General features: G+C 30.3%; 2 protein-coding genes across 2 annotated transcripts in view; one reads left to right on the top strand and one right to left on the bottom strand.

Moving 5' to 3' along the window:
* The window catches only part of LOC105368129 (homeobox protein Nkx-2.2), a 35,043-nt gene extending 23,018 nt beyond the window's left edge, over positions 1-12,025 (bottom strand). Inside the window, exon 1 of the mRNA XM_011507063.1 lies at positions 11,925-12,025. Within this exon, the coding sequence (XP_011505365.1) occupies positions 11,925-12,007 (83 nt within the window). The 5' untranslated portion in view covers positions 12,008-12,025. The remainder of the gene's footprint in view (positions 1-11,924) is intronic.
* Positions 12,026-17,066: 5,041 nt separating this feature from the next.
* On the top strand, positions 17,067-20,877 carry LOC105368138 (Golgi resident protein GCP60). Its single transcript, XM_011507076.1, has 5 exons — positions 17,067-17,389; positions 18,976-19,655; positions 19,800-20,183; positions 20,263-20,322; positions 20,564-20,877. The coding sequence occupies exons 1-5, from the start codon at positions 17,218-17,220 to the stop codon at positions 20,663-20,665; spliced, it is 1,398 nt and encodes a 465-aa protein (XP_011505378.1). The 5' UTR covers positions 17,067-17,217; the 3' UTR covers positions 20,666-20,877.
* Positions 20,878-21,614: the final 737 nt, after the last annotated feature.

The following is a 21,614-nucleotide window of genomic DNA, read 5'->3' on the forward strand; positions in this document are numbered from 1 at the left end:
GTTATTGGGTAGCGTTGGAGCGGGAACGATTTTTAAATTAAATGAACTACGGTCAAATTTCATTATTAATAATTGTTTGAAGTTTGATTAATTTTTATATATGGACACTTGATTAATTGGATTCTCAAATTAGCTTAATTTTATAATCGACCGATCGAGCTTTATAATCGAACGAAGAATATAAGCTCGTCGAGTAGTAATATACCGAGTTGGATAATAAACCGTAGAGTTTAGCGATAATTGAAGAACTGAAGAATAATGTTTATTTAACGTTACATCAAATATTTATTTCCCCCCCCCCCCCTCCCCTCCTCCCTCCCCTCCCCCGCAACCCCCGCAACCCCCAACCAGCAACCCCCAATGACCATCAATTCATCAAATACAGAGTAGCCGGTTGTCGTGGGACTTGTAATGTCACGCAGGAATTGAGATAAAAAGTGGAGGGAAAGGAATGTCGAGTTAGGAAATGGCGCGAACGGGCCATCAATATTGGAAAAAGTCGGACGTAATTTGCCAGTGCGAGGACTCGAAATATCTCCATAGAAGCCAAAAAAAAAAAAAAAAAACCTCTAGAATTGCCGTATTAAATGCATTTAAGATGAGCGGCGGCTCGTCTCTCGGGAGACGACCTTGGTCCAAGTCAAGTCCCCGGGACTCGTGGGAGGCCCTCGTTTTAATCCGATAATCCAGCAGGGCACGAGTCTACCGCGGATCAGTCGGATCGCCCGTCGGCTTAACGATTAAGAGGCCGCTTTTCGCCACGAGTGCTCTGTTTATTTTACCTTGTTTAAGGTGCGCCGCAAACTCCAAGGTAGCGACCAATGAGATTACGATACCACGGGGGGGCGCCATTTTCTTCACCTGCTACAGCTGTGTAAACAAGCGCGATTTTCGAGGAGTCGTTTGGCTTCTTCACGAAACGGTCCATTAATAAATATCTCCTTCTTTTATGATTACACTTTCATTGACATTCTGTATGTTTCTTTAGCGCTGATATTTTCCAATTTATTTTAAGAGTATTTGTATTTTCTTAGTGATTTCTTCGAACTCGACTAGCGTATTTATTTTCCACTGATGGAGTAATTATTTGCGATCCACTTGTTCACAATATCTGATGATTGATTAATTTTTTACACCAAATGCTACACACATTTATCAATCGTCATCGCTATTTCGTTAATAAATTTACCTTTTCATTATTTTTCATCTAATGTCCGTCTGTGACGAAGGAACATCGGTATACATATTTATTGTAATTGTACGAGTTTATTTAATTAATTGAATTTAAGAATACTGAAAATTTTCATGTCACACTTCGTGGAGTAAACGGCACTACTCATATAAAGTAATCGACCTATACAAAAAGAGAGACAAGAGTTTTTTTTTTTTTGTTTTTTTTTTTACTAAGTAGCGTCAAAGTTTCGAAGCCGAAAGGAAGTGAATAGATGTAGGCAGTCTCGTGCTGCGCAGTAATAAGGGACTTGTAATAAAAGTAGTAGCTTTGCTGCATTGGTAAGCCACCTGTAAAGTCAAGAAACATTATCACAGACGAAACTGAAAAGTCTAAGATACTCGGTTCGTTCTCGTTGGTGGTGGCAAAGAGCAAAAGAGATAGGGGACGAAAATAGCAATTATCTGCTTATTCAGTCTTGACGAGTAGTGACTCGTCCGATAATTGTGTGGTTCGGTTAAAGTTTTGAATAATTCGAAATATATTTCACTGTGTACAATGAAATGAAATGAAAAGATTCCGTCAAATATATTGGCTTGGCAAATAAATGTCGTGCACTTGTTTGAATCGAGAACAATTGGTAGATCGCCATTGTCAAAGATTGGCGAGAACAATATTATATATTCAACGACATATGATAAAATATTTTCTATATACTGACAATACGCGCGTTCGTTGGCAAAAACATGAGATAGAGTTCGAAAAGCATCGATCGGCAGTATGCAAAACTATTTGTTACGGTAGAATGGTAGAACTCTTTCAATTCAACATTTATCGATTCACAAGTAAAAGCAAACTGTGATTTGTGATTCGAAAATTCGAGTCATGTGGAAAGAATGCCGAAAAGAATAGAGAAGAATGCCAATGCGTACCGTAATATTGTATGGTATAGAAGTTAAGGCCACTAGGTTTACGTTCATTGTGCAAGCACCATTGGAAGTGCGACGGCACGCGTATATGTGTGCGCGTGCGTATGTGTGACGCTTTTCCGGTATGCAAGGGTACAAGCGACTGAAGTTATATGAGTATTGTGAAGCGGAGATATGTACGGGAGAGGGAAAACGTGTCGGCCTCAATGCAACTTCACCCATTTACGGGTGAGACGAATTTCGGACAATTCCGTATTAAAATGACAATACGAGTACCTGTCGAGGGGACGACGCGCGATTACTGTTCGACCGACGGCACCTTGGTGACAATTTCTTGACCGAGTGTCCTGTTGTTGGCGCAGACAAACAGCTCCGAGCTAGCCAGACGGATTACAAATCCGTGAGAACGGCAGTGACATGGAGAGTGAGCGAACGAGACAGAGACAGAGACAGATTGAGAGAGAGAGAGAGAGAGAGAGAGAGAGAGAGAGAACGAGAACGAGTGAGTGGGAAGGAGATTTTGGTAGATTATATGAAGTGTGATGAAGAGTAAATTAAAGTAAGAGACAAGATTCGAGTGAATGGAATTTCAAAATTTCCTTGGAATTTATTAAAATTTTATCAATAACAGAATAATGTAGCCTATAAACTTTTATTTAACTACTTATTACTTATAAAATAGCCAATGACAATTTATATTGCGCATGCAAACTCTTTAACCGCTTTTAATGGGAATAGAAATGATGGATTCTTTTAAAATCTCGATCTGTGAATCGTTTGTTAATAAAAATTCACAATATTATGCTTGGGATGCAATAACGAAAGCAGTAAAGTATCAATACGTTTAGTTTCGTATAACTAATAATTTAAAAAGTGAGAAAAATTTGTTTGGTTTGCCAGCAATTTATTAGTCTAATTTCCAAAGCATTACAACAATGAATCGAGATTTTCCCAGCCTTCGACGACTTCCTGTCCTACTTGCACAAATTATATGTAATGGACGTATATATAATTTTATAGCATATTCATCTTGAGTGAGTTAACGAGAACCGGAAAAAAAAATGATAATAAAAATGAGAAAAATGAAAAGAGGGAGAGAGAGAGAGAGAGAGAGAGAGAGAGAGAGAGAGAGAGATAGAGAGACTTAGCACCTGATCCGACCGAACGATGGACCTCCGAATAGACCAGTACCGGCAGGTTTCTTATTTATTGCCCGTGCGTGCCCTCGCATAAATTTTCTTCAATATTCTATCCCACCCTCCTCCCGCTCCCGGTACTTGGGTACTACGCACAAAAAGGGCGTAGTACTACCTCTTGACATCGTCTAGAACCCGCGACCCCGATCAACGTGATTTTTATTGGTTTACGACACCCTCGCGTAAGTGCGTCGGTGGTAGTGGGGTGCGAGAGATATACGGATTATATAAAGTATATTCATTCGATTGTGTTGGGAAATCTTAGGAATTTTACGCGTTTACTAAATTAAATGTCTTTGTTGCGTCTCTCGAAATGCATACAAGACTCTTCCTTTCTCTTTATATTGGTACGCTGTTGACTAGCACAAAGGTTTTCTATTTTTTCTTAAACGCAAATAAATATTTTTATCACTACTATTTTCATTATAACTAAGGACTCTTTCTTTTTTTTTTTTTTTTTTTTTTTTTTTTTTTTTTTTAGTTTAGTTTTATGTATTACGCGATAAAGCCAATTGTTCAATTGAAAATTGCTTTATATCACTTTTCTCAGAAAGATTGAACATTATATAAGGAATATTACATTACATAGAACCAAACATTATATACGCTTTTTCAACATTTTACAAACAATCTTATAATATAGATAAACGCAATTATTAGATATAACGAATTAGTGAGAAAGTGAAATAAAGTGAAATAAAGTGAAACAATTGATATAATGACAAAAACTAATTAGCGAGCGCAATTTACGAATATCTAATCATGGCTTTATACAACTAATTATCAATTCTTTGAATTCATGGTACATGAAATTCATTCGATTGTAATATTTCTCAAAACATGATATTTCTCATCAGATTTTTGAAGTTTTTGTTACTTTATATATACAATAAATACGTTGAGTGGCACTCATAGTGACTTCTATAATCGTTGGTTAGCCGAAGATGCTTGAGAGCCCGTAAGTGTCATTAACGATTCGAGTACTACGTTTTATAATCAAAAGTGTTTTGGTTTACTGCGACTTTATAAACGAACTATCTTAACTTTTCATCGAAATACTTTTCTTAAGTGTGCACTTTCAGAATTTAATTTTATAACGAATAACGCGATTTTCTCGATTCGCTTTGTAGATGACAAACAAAAAAAAAAAACAAAAAAACATTTCCACATTAATTACTAGTTTGTCAATATGTATACGATTATGCACGCATGTATGTGTATACATAAGTATATTATAATTGTTGTATTTGGAATTGGTAAAGAGAAATATAGAATTATAAAAAAAAAATTGAAAATTATGTGAACTTTATTAGAATTATTATACGATGAAATTCTAATGCATGAAGCATATTAACAACGACAAGCAAGATATAATAACTTCATTTAATACATTAATATTATATATATTAATTTTATTATTAATATATTGGCATTCTGGATTAATGGTATTGAATGTAATTATTATATTTGTTAGAGTAATGCCAAATGAATATGCAAATGAAACTACATTAATATAAATAAATTATTATCTATTTTATTATTTCATCATTTAGACGATTTATATTTATTTTGATTCAACAGGCCTAACTTCATCAATTTAATAGATTTTATTTATATGCTAATGAATTATTTCCATAATAATATATTCCTACGTAAAACATAATGTCTAATCGTTTACGAAGTACAGTTCTTTCTTCTTCTTACTTTTAAATTCAAAATACGCAGTACAAAATCTTTACTCTACCAATTAATATAAAACGTTAAAACAATTTTTCAAGCAAATATTACACACTCATACTAAATAAAATTAAATCGAGTAAATGATATTGTAATCTTATAATTTTAATTATATAGATGATTGATATACCTATAGTGCAATAATTATTTCTTTTCATTCTCTGTAAGGAATAACATTCTAATTCAAACACTTAAAATTTTCCATAAATTTTAATTGTTCAATTTACAATAATTTTTTTTTTTTTTATCTCGAAAATGAAACTATCGCTATAATAAAATGTCGGCATAAATTTTTTTTTTTAAAGATGTTTAATAAGCTTCTTGCTATTTCAATTATAATTTATTTGCATTTATAGATGGTTTGCGTTTACAATATGGTAGAAAGGACATCCGAGTCCCTTTTAAATTTCTATTAGAACGACAGTTGACCGCGGCCGGAAATAGGAACAAGTACTCACTTTATACATGGTGTGTCATGTACATTCCGGTGCCCAAGCCCAAAGCTCTTTCCATTTGAGAAATTTCACGGAAAAGTCACTGTACGTCCTTCGACTTCGATTCGTCCCGTCTATCCTATGCCGCATTCAAGTCAAAAATCCTAAAGAGCGCTCGTGAGAATAAGAATGAGATTGAGTAGAAAAAGAAGGACACTCCGGAGAGCACAAAGTTATCCACAAGAGGGCAAGTTAGGTGCCTGCAAGAAAGAGGAAGTAGGAGCGGAAGGGCAGCCTTTATGAATGAACTGCCCACGAACCCTCGATAAATGTCGAAAGAAAAGAGAGATCCAGAGAGAAAAAGGCGAACGAGAAACGAAAGAGGAACTTCACGCAGCCGGAAAAAAGAAGGCGACGGCAACTTAACGCAGAATCATGCGAAATAAAATTTTTTTACAAAATATTTTCCTGTAGATTTGACCAATTATCTCCAAACATATTGGAAATGCAAATTTTATAATTTTCCATTATCCATGAAAGTTTTAATTACCAAGAGAGTAAATAACCAAAATGAGAGAAACGGTCCATTATGTATCCATTATGTATTTGTTGTATAAATGCACCCAACTCATAAGTAATAATTCGTATTGAAAAACTCTATTATGAAATTTAATACCTTTACCATATTTTTTATTACATATATTTGTAGAGAAAATATTTTCAATTTGATCTCTTTATTTACAAAGTTTACGAGTCATTAAACAGTACGATGCTTTATGATGTTCCAAATGGTATTTTTTATTATCCTCCAAAATATAAGAGGATCAGAAAATAACCTCGTGGAAAGTCAACGTCATGATAACAAAATTGTTGACGGCTCAAAGACAGGCCACTAACCTCTGTACATAATATACTCTACTTGACTTAGGCCAACCGTGCACTTTTCCCTTTATTTGAAAAAATTATTATCTTACGTAAGCAAGAGCAAGATAAGTAGCTGGCTACCTAGAGCGAGCTAGACATAGAGATAGAGAGATAGAGAGATAGAGAGATAGAGAGTGAGAGTGAGAGTGGGACTGAGAGAGAGAGAGAGAGAGAGTGTGTGTGTGTGTGTGTGTGTGTGTGAGAGAGAGAGAGAGAGCGAAAGTTAGGGGGGGGGGGGGGGGGGGGGGGAGGAGTAGTAGAAGGCTCAAACGGACAGGGAAGATACTTCGAAACGGTGCTAGACAGAGAGGGAGGAGGAAAGCATGCATGAAAAAGGCAAGGAGAATGTCGCACAGGTATGGGCCAATGAAAAGCCATCGTCTCTTGTACGTTCTCATTCAGTGTTGCGGACAAAAGCCCAGCGGCAGGTCCTACGCGCCGCGCCGTCTGGAGTTCATGAATGAATTGCGTAGACTACGACGACGACGACGACGACGACGACGACGACGACGACGACGACGACGACCACGACGAAGACGACGACGAAGACGACTACAACGGCGACAGCGACGTGGGGAAAAGTCGCCGGGTGCCTTCGAGGGTACCTTTTTTTCCCTTCTTCCTCTCATTCTCTACGCGAAACGTGACCAGGATACGTTGAGGACACCTACCTCACTAATCTCTTTCTTATAGTGAGATACATTCGCAATCTGCATAATTTGGCTTGGCAATGAGATGAGGATCACTCGATATCCTGCATTATTGAGTTGTATTTTTAGCGTTTGCATTAACAATGAAAGTAGTTGTTTTATTATTTTTTTTTTATTTTCAAGTTCAATTATAGTTTGTTTCATTTCATCAGGAACAAAAAAAAAAAAAAAAAATCATTGCCGAAAACAATATTGTTAATTATTAATCAATTAAATGTACTCATTCGTTGTCACAATATCTATAAAATTTAAACTTTGAAATATTTTGTTGATTTTGCAAATAAAAAATTTATTTTTAAACCGATCGATTAATGCTTGAATGTGCCTTTGTACTTTACATATGATTTACGCTAATTTTATAAGTTACACTTCACATGAAAATAGTAAAGTATCAAAGTTTGCTTTTCGAAAGTTACAATTGTATGTGGAATTGCATTAAAATTACCGTTGGCTAATATTTTATGTAAAAAAAAACTTCAAAATTTTTTTCTAATGGATTTATAATTGGCAAATTATCAGAAATAACTTTAAATCGACCCATTGACTTAAATTTACTCAATAATGCCACATTCCAATAAATTGATTATGAAATTTATTATTAAGCGTAAAACCCGACTATATCAATAATTACTCGTTAAATTGTATTCTTGTAAATTATCGAAAATTTTTATTTTCAATTTTTTTATAAGCTTCGTACATTTTAAATAAATATATATTATGACTAATTATTTATATGTTTATAACAATATAAAAATCTAAATAATCGTCATGTGATATCCTAAGTGGTTTTCAGTCAAGAGTGGCCAACAAATTATGATTATGATTTGCAATTAATATGCAAGTAAAAATTTGTATTTGTTACTTCTTCATTTTAAATACACAATATTTTTTTTTTTTAAATAAACAATTATTTTCTAATCGGTACTCTAAATTCATCATTTAGGAAATATTGTATTATCTCGGCAATACTACGTCTTATATACCTTCAATGGAATAATAGTGATTATTTTCAATTTTCCAATTATCATTAATAAATTAAGAAAATCTAATTAAATGAGTTATCGTTCATAGAATTTATGAACGAAGTATAATACGAAAAGGCTATTTTTAATAAGAATAAATATAAAAAAAGAAAAAAGAAAAAGGAAGATAATAATTCTACCGAAATTATTTGTTTTTAATATTAGTATAAATTTCTATAAAAAGGAAGTATGTATCGGTACTAAAACACCTCCTATTTATGAAATTATTCTTGCGATTTATAAGCTGCCGCATTTCTCAGGAATCCGTTGAACTCTTTGATTGACAGTTAGTGTGATTCAATTCCAGCAAAAAGTCCCACATCTTCCAAGTTATACGGTCCTCGTGCATACCTTTACTTTTTTCAGCTTCCAATTCGCTTCTTTTCACGCACAATTTCGCCAGTAAAAACATGAATGCCAGACCGGCTTTGGCCCCCACTTGTCAAGGTTGAGAAACTTTTCATTTTTCTTTATGGGCTGCAGGATTTTGGAAGGAAGTGCGAAAAATAGCGGCCACCTCAATGAAGCTGAATGCACCAAGTTCTATGTCTGTGGATTTTGCCACCGGATTTTCCGGTCGTCAATAAAAGGAAGAGCATTTAAAAAGAATATTTCCCATCTAATTAACTTGAAACTCTTTTTGATTGTCGGACAACTGCCAACTCCTCGCAAGTTTCGCCTTTCGAGCGTAAAGGTGATTTCTTACCTGCTGATGTACATAATGCATAGTTTAAAAATGTGTCGAACGCTTATGATTAATGTTTTAAGGGGAGAGTATTTATATCTTCAAAAAAGTGTAAACAAGTATTTCATCTATTCTTAAGCTGCTCGAAATATTAAATATTATTAGTAGTAACGTGCAGTTGTCATTTTTAAGATGGATTAGGCGATTTAAACTCATAAAGGGATCATAAAGAAACCTAAGCTGCCTTCATCTCAATATATACATCCATAATTGTCTGTTGTAATCTATTATTATTTATTAATATTAATTATGCATTAATACATAATAAAATAATAATAATAATATAAAAATAAAACATCGTTTGCCAGACAGTTGTAATTTTTTTTTTTTTTTTTTTTTTTTTTTTTTTTTTTTGTTATAATTATAAGTTTCGGGCATATTTCTTATAATAATGAAAACGATGTTACACGGCTACAACAGGATCTTCAATTTTTCCGTACAAATGCACACGTGCAATTAAGCCTTTCGATGACAATGTGCGCCTACTTCTTTTAATTGTAAAATCTTAAATAATAATTGTTGGTAACGAATTGGTGTCACGCATTTTGTCATACGTCATCAAATCAATATGTACCCCCATTATGCCGCATGCGTGATCGTAGTTAATATTCGGTTAAATTCAGCTTTAAAGGAAATGCGAATTTGAATGCATTTATGAAGAATATGATTTCATTTATTTACGGTGAATTTAGCGATTGTGGCTGAAATGTCCATTAAAAGCAAAATACATTATACGAAGTGAAATTCATTTATAAAGGATATAATTTACTCTAAAATATTTGAAAAAGTATCTAAGCTTTTAATCGTCTGTTAATGGAAGGAATAATTTTTTAAATAATCATTCGTACTTTTCTAAATACTTTTGCCGATAAATTTCTTGTCGCTATTTGGCGCAACGACAATCGTCGGCCATCATTATTTGTAAATACTAATTTTGTATTTTTGTATTTGAAGCTACGGTGCTATAAAGTACGTGGAGTGATAGACTCAAAGCGAAATGAAAGAAGTTAGCGAGACTACCCATATAATAATAAAAGGATTCATGTTTAAATGTCGTAAGTGTCAGTCCAAGGCCCAATCTCATAAATTCAACAAGCAATGAATCGCTCACTGTCCCAAAGAAAGAGACTTTTAAATGCTGCACCAAAGGGCGAAGAAATAGCTTTTTGTAGCCGATAATATCGATGGCTCGCAATTCAGCGAAACGCAGGTTTAGGTTCGCCGTGCGCTCCAATTGGCCTCCTTTATCGCGCGCACAGAATAACCGAGATGGAGATAGGACGAGGCACACCGGAAGTGCTCGCATGTGCACCTCGTCGCGAGGGGCGCAAAGAAGATCCTGCAAACCCCGAGTGGTACGTCCTGTTACAAGCATTGTGGTGCGTGAGCGGCAGGACGGCCGCAACACCTGTTGGTTTCCAGTTAGACGCTGTTAGAGCGTCGATGATTATTTCTATGTGAGCATCGAATTGATTATATCGTTCGCGGCTCTTATTTCAAGGGATTCTCCGGCCCTTCTTACTTTTATTCCTCCCTCTTTCGCTCTCGCTCATGCTGTTAGGCATTAGTTCTCACCAATTCGACTCACCAAGCCATTGAACATGTTGTTCTAAGGATTATTTACAAAGCAGTTTGGGTTAATTATAGCCCCGATTGACGATCGTCATCCAGCTTTATTACCAATAAATAGCCTATTGGAATACGTTTTTAACCATTTATTTATTTAAACAGGCCAGTTACGATTGACCGATAGCTTACAATCAATACTACACGGTATTAATAAACATTTGGTAATCCGAAAAAATAAGTATTATTTATTCATTTCGATAGATAATAATTGTCTTATTGATTATGAAATTTGATAATTTATTTACTGCTATTGTATATATATATATATATATATATAAATTAATATATAGTAATATCTTGTATATTAAAATATCATTATTAAATGGCGGTAATTTCATAATTCATACTTCATGCCTAAAGTATTTAAAAAATTTCAAATAATTCAAACAATTGTTAATGCAATAAAATAATTATTTATTTAGATTAAGATTAACGTATATATATATATATATTTTTTATATTTTATATTAAAAACAAGTCCTCGATACTTTACTGTCATTTTAATGAAATAAATTTATTGAAACATAATTATCAATTTAAGGACAAGTGCATATACGATTTTAATAGAAAGCAATAACAAGAATTTCCATTGCTACAGTTATAAAATACTTATGTACGTGTGTTTGTTTGTTTATGTTGGTGCATGCGCGGGTGTATATGATTATTAAAAGCTTATTTATACATCTGTATTCTTTGAAGGAGAGAGTTTTGAAATTTAATGGAAAAAAGCATTAAGCTAAAGCTAAAATCAATAAAAACATATGTGAAATAGTGAAGTACATTAATAAATGTTTTATTTTTATTATTGTTTAACGAGAATATATGTCAGTTGAATTTAAGATTATTTCTCTTACAGTATACAGTGTAGTTGAAGTAAATTATAAAATTTAACATATAACTTTATTTATTAAGATTTAAATGATTATTAATTTCAATAACTCTGTAGCCTCATACAGATGTATTATAGAAATTTACAATTGTTTTCATTTTTAAATATAAAAATTATTATCAGAATGTAGAAGGAATTAATATTTAAAAAAATTTTTTCCAACATTCGAAAGTTCTATATAATTTTAGCGGAAAGATGGCAAGTAAATTGGAAGAAATTCTAACTATTATATCTGACAAATTGCGTTAAATATACCTACGATTAATATTAACATTAATACATGATTATTATTGTTATTATTATTATTATTATTATTATTATTATTATTATTATTATTATTATTATTATTATTATTATTATTATTATTATTATTATTATTAAACAAGATGTATGGTAATATTTCATGTTAATGCTAGTTAAAAATTATACGAATGTTAATTACAAATTATTGATAATATATTCATTTGTCCGTTCATTTTATCCTTAAAAAAAAAAAAAAAAAGAAAAGAAAAAAAAAACAAGAAAATGTAATACTTACCCATATTCGTCTCCGTTACTCACATAATCCGGCGGGAACATGTGCCAAGATGAATCGTAACAATCATCATATCCCGATGCCATTTTATTCGCTCCTTTTTTTTCTTTCTTTTTTTTTTTTTATTTCTTACGTTAAGAATATAATAAGATTGTTTGTTTTGATTTGTTATTACTGATATTTATATTTCTCAATTTAATTATACTAACGCATTTGCTGAATCTTATAACAAATATATCTTGAGCAATAATTCCACATATAAAGCTATTTCGAAAAAACTGAATTTCTGGTTATTGATTGGGCACTACTAAGTATTTAAGGTAAATATTACACTTTCGATATTATCATGAGCTATTAAAATAAATCAAGCGTCCAATAGAAATAATTTATTTTGAATTTCTAATGATAGAACAGAGTTCCGAGTAGCAGTCAAAATTCACATGTGATACGTTAATAGCGATGAATTATTGTAGGTGCATGTGAAATTGCTTCGCACTCTCCACTTGTCCTTTTTGGCCTGTAAAGTCAGGAAAATGAAGTAAGAAGGACAGATGAAATCGATTATAGCACCAAACAATGCTACTTATCGATGAGCCCGGTTACATCGCACTGATTTCCACGTACTGATCGCGTTTAGATGCGGGATACATCGATCACCTACGTATTATATCGACAAAATAAAAAAAAAAAAAGAATGTTCGACTACCAGATAGAGATAGCCACTTGGGCAACCTTATCTTTAATGACTCGTCGATAACGTAACCCCGAGTGATATGGAATTATATCGAGGCCCGAAAGTACAATAACGAATTGTCTATATTAAGGGAAGAGTAGAGCGAAGCAGAAACATTTTTTATTAACGAATATTTTTTAACGATATCATTTTTCACTGCTACTTATTAAATTTATAATAGTAATTTTAGCGATACTTTTTATTATAATGTTAATCTATTGTCTGTCGGATAAATGATTTATGTTTTATCGTTGTTATATTATTGTTCTTTATGTAATAGCACTGGATATCAAAAATTGATTATAAAAAATTTTATACATTTCAGAATGTACTATTATTACTAGATACTACCGACTAAAATACTTAAGTTAATATAATTAAATATAGATTTATTTAAGAATTAATTGATTATTTTCATTAAAGTTTCGACCAATCATTAAATTTCATTCATAACCTTTTGTTTATAATTTATAAGTTATCTCGGCAAAGTAAGAAAGAACGTTTTTTTCATTTCTCAGGTATTATATACGAAAATAAAAAGTTCAAATATTTATATATATTTCATCAATAAATTTGTTTATTCAACTTAAAGCTTGTTATATTATTTGAATAAAATTCTTCTTTGCTTCACACGATTAACAAGTTAAATTAAAAACAAGTTTATCATACTAAAAGTACCTTTTTATACGTAAAAAATTTTAAATAATATAAAATAATGAATTCTACCTTATATTATATTTAAAAAAAAAAAATATTTTTATTTAATTAATATACATAAGACTTTTTTTGCAATATTTAAAATTAAATCCCCAATTTGATAACTAATGCAGCACATTATTTATTATATTAATATAATATTAAGAATTTTAGATGAATATATTGAAAGTATATTTTTAGTTACATGTAATGGGTATTTGTAACATTTATATATATATATATATATATATATATATATATATATATATATATATATATATATATATATATATATATATATGTTTTTATTATTATAATCTTTATAATTTTTTATTCATTTATCAACTTATTTAATAACTTGTCTTTGTAAAATTCATGCAGTTATATGTACAAATAATCTACATTAAAATATAATTGTTCTAACAATTATTAGAAAATTAAAAGAAAAGTTTATATATTCAATGTAACTTGTAAAATAAATTAATTTTTAATTTATCAGATATAATTTAGGAAAATTTATTTTTTAGAAAAAATTTTTTTTTATCAATATATTCTCAGCTACAAAAAGATTAAATTACGCATGTATGAGTCCCCCTCCCCCCCCCTCCCTCCCTCTCTCTCTCTCTCTCTCTCTCTCTCTCTCTCTGTTTGTGTGTGTATGTTTGTTTCATTGTGTAATTATGTGACATATTGAATTGTATTGTAATCGAAGCAGTAATAACTAATCGTTCTAGAGTAAGTTGAAATTAATTAAAAATCTATTTCTTTTAACATGTAATAATAAGATTTAGAATAAAGCTCGTGTTGATTGTATATTTAAGTTTTTCAATTATCCTATTCAATGGCATAGTAAAACAATTTTACAAAAATGAAGGTGAATTATTTTCTACTTTCATCGTAAAGACAACGAAAATTGTTTTACAAATATTATCTAATTGACTAATAGTATAAGTAAAATATACCTGTGCATTAAAATTAACTTACGATTCATCATTACACATATGCCGTGCAATATTTATTGTAATGAATTTGTTCGTGACTTTTCTGTAAACCAGAACAAAGAATTCTCTTTATATGTTCAATTTTTGTGATTAATAATAGTTACTAGTTATTCTAAAAGTGAGATTTAAACTTCTTACGCCACCTGTTAGTTTACTCAGCAAATATAAGAAGAAAATAGGTCATGTTAATCGGTAAGTATAATATATGAACGCCGAGGAGCTTTTACTCATACATAATCAATACACCAATAGATACATATTTTTACTACATAAGCTTTGATTTATAATTACAAATTTATAATTACGAATTTCCAATGGAATGTCAATTATTCGTTAAAATTAATTCTTTTAATTTTAATTATATCGGAGTAAAAATATTTTGTTTTATAATGTAAATTCGTTAATATTGTACATTGTAAGTTCATCATATTTCTTAAAAAAAATAATTTGACGCTTCAGATTTTATAGATAAATGTAATGAATAAGTCATTATACGGCTTAACGAACAATTACGGTCGAATGCTTATATTTGACCAATGCATTGTTGATGATTAATTTTTGCTTTAAATTGGGCTAAGGTGACGAAAAGCTTATTATTTCAATGCTAAAACTGCCCTTAATTATGTAAAGATTAGTATGTCGTAGTATTAACGTTAACTATTCTATTGACATTTTTTTCTACTTTAGAGGGACATTAAGGCCATTAATGTTTAGAAAATAAAATAATTATTATAAAATATTGGTTATTATTTACTATGAATGAAAAGACTCATCATAATATATATATATATATATATATATATATATATATATATATATATATTACTCAATGTTTGGTATAGGAGAATCTTGATCTAATTTAATATCTTACTATTTCAGTAAAAATATTCATCTAATATATTTAATAAATTCGTTAATTTATTATCATTTAAATAAAATAAGTAAACTTAATATAATATTTGATTTGATTAACTTATATTTTACGTACGAATTAATTTGATAAATTTTAGAAATTAAAATTCAATTGCGTGTAACGTAAAAGGAATTGTATATGTATATATGTGTGTTTGTGTTTGATACAGATTGCGATATATATATATATATATATATATATATATATACGCACATTTGTCTACAATTATGTGTATATATACATTATAGTACAGTTTGATAATATTTATCAAGGGTCCCTTCTAATGTATTTATCAAAATACAAATAATATTTAATCTTATATTATTTAAAAAAATGATTGATTATTGAATTTATCAAACGATATTTCAAATTTATTATAATATTTCTATCTTTTATAAATACGAAGAAACATAATTATTCGTTTATCTATAAATAAATATTTTTCAGTTTATTAAGCAGACAAATATGGACTGCCAGTTAGTTTATAAACACTAGTTATTCGTTTAAATGAATCTATACTAGGAATATTTATTTATGAACGGCTTAAAAATACGTTAAAAGTATTCTTAATTTATCACATTATTCATTGGTTTAACGAATTATAAATTGAAATTCATGGTATAAATGTAAAATGAACGTCTGAATGTGAGTCGATGAGATATAAAATATCTCAATCAAGTTATAATATATAATAAATTAAAAATAATATTCAAAAAATTCATCAGAAACATAATTATAATATAAATAAGCTAATAAATTCAATATTCAATGCTCATTATCGAAAAGTCTGATTTCGGCAATACTATACGTATATACAACATATACGCATATGCATTCACGAATATTTATTTATTGCTAAGCTCCAATAATTATCTAAACTAGCATATTCAACATTAGACTAAATGAATGGTTTAATTATAGTTAATTTTATCAGTGTATTATTTCTTATTGAACCGTGATTATTTATTAATCTTTTTATTTTCAACACGAATATTCGTATAATTAATTACATTGGCAGTCGAGGAAAGCCGTAATTCACAAATATTGAAGTATGTTTAAATTGGATTTCATTTCCTTATTTCAATAGAATAGAGTATTTTATTTATTTTGCACTTTTAGCGACATTATTATTCTTAGGACATAATTTTATAAAATTAATATAGCGAGCTGAATTTTTAACATTTTTAACGAAAAAGTTTATTGTAATCGGCGAACAAACAAGAAAAAGATGCTTAAGCTAGGTAAATGTTTTATCAAAAAATTAATAAAATCCCCGTAGTGTACATAGTGTGGTGAGTCATAGTGCAATGTAGGATCGACGATCGCCATCGAGGTGCGCGTAAAGACTTATTTCTCACGTAAAAACGTAGAGAAAACAATAAATGAATAATAATAATAATTTTCCGTTAAAAGAAAAATGAAAAAAGAGAGAAAAAAGAAAAAAAGAAAAAAAGAAAAAAATAATAAGAAAAAAACTTTGTAGTTTATTATATTATATAAATGTCTATAAAATACCTAAATTATTATCCATGAATTTGTATAATTAATAAGTGTACAAAATGCGATACTTTTTACGTACAGATGAAAAATAAGTGTAATATAATAGTGGGATAAAGGAATAAAATCCAAATTGGCTTAGCTTGCAAAGTTTATAGCTGTCTTAACAATTAACTGGGGAATGAGTGGAACAGCTTGGGTTTAAACGTCTTGTTCTTCATTCCCCTTTCTTATTCTAGACCTCGAGCAGTATTTCCCTCTCGTGGAAGATTCTCAACACAATTGCCCTACTGAGTTAATTGAGCCCCGAACAGCTGACGTGCAGGTATTTTGTATCATTAGGTAGTTGGTATTGGCTAACCTGCAGCAGCAATTGACGTGTCTTTGCCAGTCTTGCTAGTTTCTATTCAGTATCCATATTCTGTTGTGCCAGTGTTGTGTGTACGTCGTTTGTAAATGGCGTCAGCGAAGGAGAACGTCGCCGTTGTCGAACAGAAAGTCGCCGATTTATCGGTAAATGGAAGAGAGGAATCGTCAGCGATTAAGGAACAGCAAAATGTCTTCGAGCCACATTTGTCGGGCTTCGAAATACGCGAGCTCTACAAAATCGCCCTTAACTTTTATAAAGGTAAAGGGACGGCTTGTTCGTATATATGTATTTGACAGGTGCCTCGTTATTACAGTACAGTTGCCTATAGAACATCGACAGCTTTGTTATATTATGATCGCACAATGTTTATTAATTATTTACAATTAAATTGCCTCGATCAATATCATCAACGTTCGGCGTCTTTAGATGTAGCCGTGGGCGTTATTTTGCTGGAAGGTTATTTTTATTGAAGGCAATAGGTTTTTTAGGGCAGAAATAATTTTCTGCGATATATGTTTTTGGTTTAATTAACACGATTTCGTATTACGGATCGGGGATGAAGATAGCATTGTATTTCCATCGTTTTATTATAATAAATAAATTTTTAAATTCTTACATTGTCAATATTAATGTTTGACCAAACTTGAAATTTTTCTACAATTCATTGAATGGTCGTTTAATTTTTGGTAATTGTATTGTTAATTGACCCTATTTGATCTCAATGCTTAATTAATGAACTTAATTAATAACGTAATTAATGAAAAATACGTCGTGTGGATAAAATTAAATAAAGAAAATTTTATGTATATAAAATTGAGAAATACTTTATAAATTTTTTTATATAGAAAATGCAGATTGTCTTAAAATTTGTAAATTACCTTCAGACATTTGCATATAATATAATTACATGAATTTAATACTTTTAATCACAATAGAGGAATTAAAACTGAATCTTCTTTTTTTTTTTTTTTGTAAATTTATAGCCAGCTCAACTTGTAATCATTGTAATTCTTAAAATATTTTGTTTTTTTCTTTTTCTTTTTGTTCTTATTGCACAATCTTATTTATTAAATTTTTAATATAGAAATCATTAAATAATTGTAATTATCAAATATTGTCGATATAATTATATTTTGCCAATCGATTACAATATCTAATTATATTAATAATTTTATATATGATCGTGTCAGCTAATAATTGTCAAATTTTATAAGATTTTGTACGATCGTGTCTTTTGAAGACCTTGGAAAAGAGAGAGCGATAGTGATGAATATTATTATTCAAGTAATAGTAATCACAATTTTTTAAGAATAGAAGTTTTTAAATAATTTTGATAACAATACTGAGTATTATAGTGTACAATTTGCAATGTAATAGGATATATTATAATATATTGAAGAATTTTAAATTACAAGAAGCAGCTTTTTTAAGCACATAAATAATTATATAAATTAAGCACTCATATAAAATAATAAATCTAATATTATATATAATTTCATAAATTTTATAAATATAAATTTAAGCGTTAAAATAAATAATTTAACAATGAGCTTCCATAGCATTTTTTAGTCACAGAAAAATCAAGTTGAAGATGAGAAGAAATTTTCAAATTATGCTGTATTAAATGTTTTTGCTTATATTAATTTTTTTCTTATTTTCAACTTTTGTCGATATTCTTAATAGCATTTATATTCATATTAAATTATCGTTTCTTTTAAATTGTTGTAAGTGTTTTTAAAACTATAATATGAAATTAATTAATAATCGTTTTCGTTCGTATGTTTTATCTATACATGTGGAGACTAAGATTTCAATTTATTAAAATTTTGTTTTTCATGTTGTAGAAAAAGAAGGCAAAGCTGTACACTTATCATACGAAGATAAATTAAAATTAGTAGCTTTTACGCAACAAGTGTCTCATGGTAAGTATAGCCCTGAAAAATCCCCAGAATTGGGAGTTTTGGATGTTATTGGCAGAGATAGAAAATTGGCATGGCAAACATTAGGGGATATAACAAAAGACGAAGCAATGGAGGGATTTATTGTTCTCCTAGACAAACTTTGCCCACTTTTTAAAACATTTGTGGAAGCTCAAAAACGTGATATTGAGGAGAAATCACGATTAAAGAGGGAAGAAGAAGTGCGTAAAGCAGAAGAAGAAAAGAAGCTGAAAGAATTGGAGGAAGAAAAAGAGAAGGAAGAAAAATGTCGATTAAAGCAGGAGAGTCAGCGTAGACAGATACAGGATGCACTAAATCAGCAAACATATTTTCAGTTTAAATCATATGCTGAACAGCAGTACCCTGGTAATCCTGAACAACAGGGAGTGCTTATCAGACAGTTGCAAGAACAACATTATCATCAATATATGCAGCAGTTGCATAGAAATCAGGAGGTTATAGAAGAAAAAGAGGCAGGTAAGAAACAAAATAACAGTGAAATTTTGAACAGAGAACCTGAAGAGGATCCCTTACTGTCGACCGATTTGCCTGTTTCGAATGATGAAGATTCTGACGAACCACAGGTATGAAGCTATACCTTATATTAATTCTAATTTATGATAAGATAATGAAAGAGTGATAAATATGTTTAAATTATTTAACGTTAGGAATTATTGGTTTGTATTGTGAATTTTTCTAAAATTTTGTTTTTTTACACTATACTTCAGGATTGGCCAACAATAGTACCTGCGGAAATGTGGACAAATAAAGGTGTAGAAGAATTTAAAAATACCATTAGAAGAGAAGCTGGAGATGCTGTAATTAAAGTTGGGCATGGAGAAATAGTCACTGTTAGGGTACCAACGCACGAAGATGGCTCATGTTTATTTTGGGAATTTGCTACGGACGGATATGATATAGGATTTGGAGTAAATTTTGAATGGTCTAAGCCAGAAACAACTCAAGTTTCAGTCCATATTAGTGAGTCGGAAGATGAAGATGAGGATGAGGATGACTACGAGACTAGGGAGGATTTGGAAAGTGGAGACATTACGGGGGAATCAAGGCCAGAATTTAAACCAAGTACAACCCCTATTAGCGTTATCGTACCAGTAAGTTAACAATTTTTAAAAATTAATAAATTAATATCAATGAAGAAATGAAAATATTTGTAAAATTTAATGAATTTAGGTCTACAGAAGAGATTCTCAAGAAGAAGTATATGCAGGTAGTCACCAATACCCGGGACAGGTATTTATGAATTCTTAACAGCATTATAAATATTTAATAATTTCTTATCTAAACTTATGTAAAAATACAAGTCAGTAAGAAAATATTAGTATCTTATTATACTTTTAAATTTCAATGTTTGTGGTAGTTAATATAAACATGTTTTAATATGCACGAAAATGATGTACTATTAACTAAACCAAAACATATTACTACAGTACTAATTATACACTAAATAATAATATTTTTCTTTCATTTTTAGGGTATTTATTTATTGAAATTTGATAACTCATATTCACTTTGGAGAAGCAAAACACTTTATTACAGAGTATATTACACGAGACCAGCTGTATCGAAAGAATAAAATGATTACTTTAAGTAGAACTTAAAGTCATTATAAACGTTATGTTTTAATGTATAATTGTTAAACACTAGCCACTGATGCAATTGTTTACAACGCTATGCTAGTCTGACTAACTGAAAACACTTGAACTATTTTCATGCAAGAATAAGAGTGCACTTTTTGAATAAAAAAGAAAAAATTTATATATTTATTACGTAGTCGCATAGGGACACTTTTTTTGTCAATTTACTGAAACAAGAATGAATTTTCGATATTTTTAAACATCACGGTGTGTACAATTTGATGTATAAAATACTTTATTCGTGTGACTATACATACTTGTACTGTAGATCCATTTGTATATTTCCATGTGTTTATGCACATGTGCATAGTACATATATACTCGGATGTGTGTGTGTGTGTGTGTGTGTGGGTGGGCGAATGTGTGTAAATATATAGTGAAAAAAAGAGAAGAATGTTTATGATTGAACATAGAGTGATTATATACACACGAATATAAGTGTATCAAATTCACAGACATTGTCACGTACGCACATTATAAAAAAATTTTATGAAATTGATGTAAAAAGTAACAAATGTTGCCAAACAAAAGTATTTTACTTTTTTGCTATTTATTTTCGTAGGATATTTTTGAAAATTGTCTTTTACATTTTATTAAATTAAATTTTTAAATGCTGAAAAATACGCCATATGATACACACACATATACACACACACGCTCGCGCGCGCGCGCGCGCATGCACACACACACACACACACACACACACACACACACACACATATATATATATATATATATATGTATATATATATATATATATATGCGTTTGGGTGCGCGCGCGTGTGTATATAATGTTACGATATACGTATGCGAAAAAATACAAATTTACATTAATTTCGTAAAATTGAAATTTAAAATATGTACTTTACTTAAAAAAAACTAGATGTT

This window comes from Ceratosolen solmsi, unplaced genomic scaffold (genome assembly GCF_000503995.2).
Source record: "Ceratosolen solmsi marchali unplaced genomic scaffold, CerSol_1.0 scaffold10, whole genome shotgun sequence".
Lineage (NCBI taxonomy): Eukaryota > Metazoa > Arthropoda > Insecta > Hymenoptera > Agaonidae > Ceratosolen > Ceratosolen solmsi.

Coding starts and splice junctions, on each gene's coding strand:
- LOC105368138 (XM_011507076.1), top strand. CDS start 17,218: ATGGCGTCAGCGAAGGAGAACGTCGCCGTTGTCGAACAGAAAGTCGCC. Junction 17,390..18,975: donor CGCCCTTAACTTTTATAAAG/GTAAAGGGACGG, acceptor TTCATGTTGTAG/AAAAAGAAGGCAAAGCTGTA. Junction 20,184..20,262: donor CTATTAGCGTTATCGTACCA/GTAAGTTAACAA, acceptor TAATGAATTTAG/GTCTACAGAAGAGATTCTCA.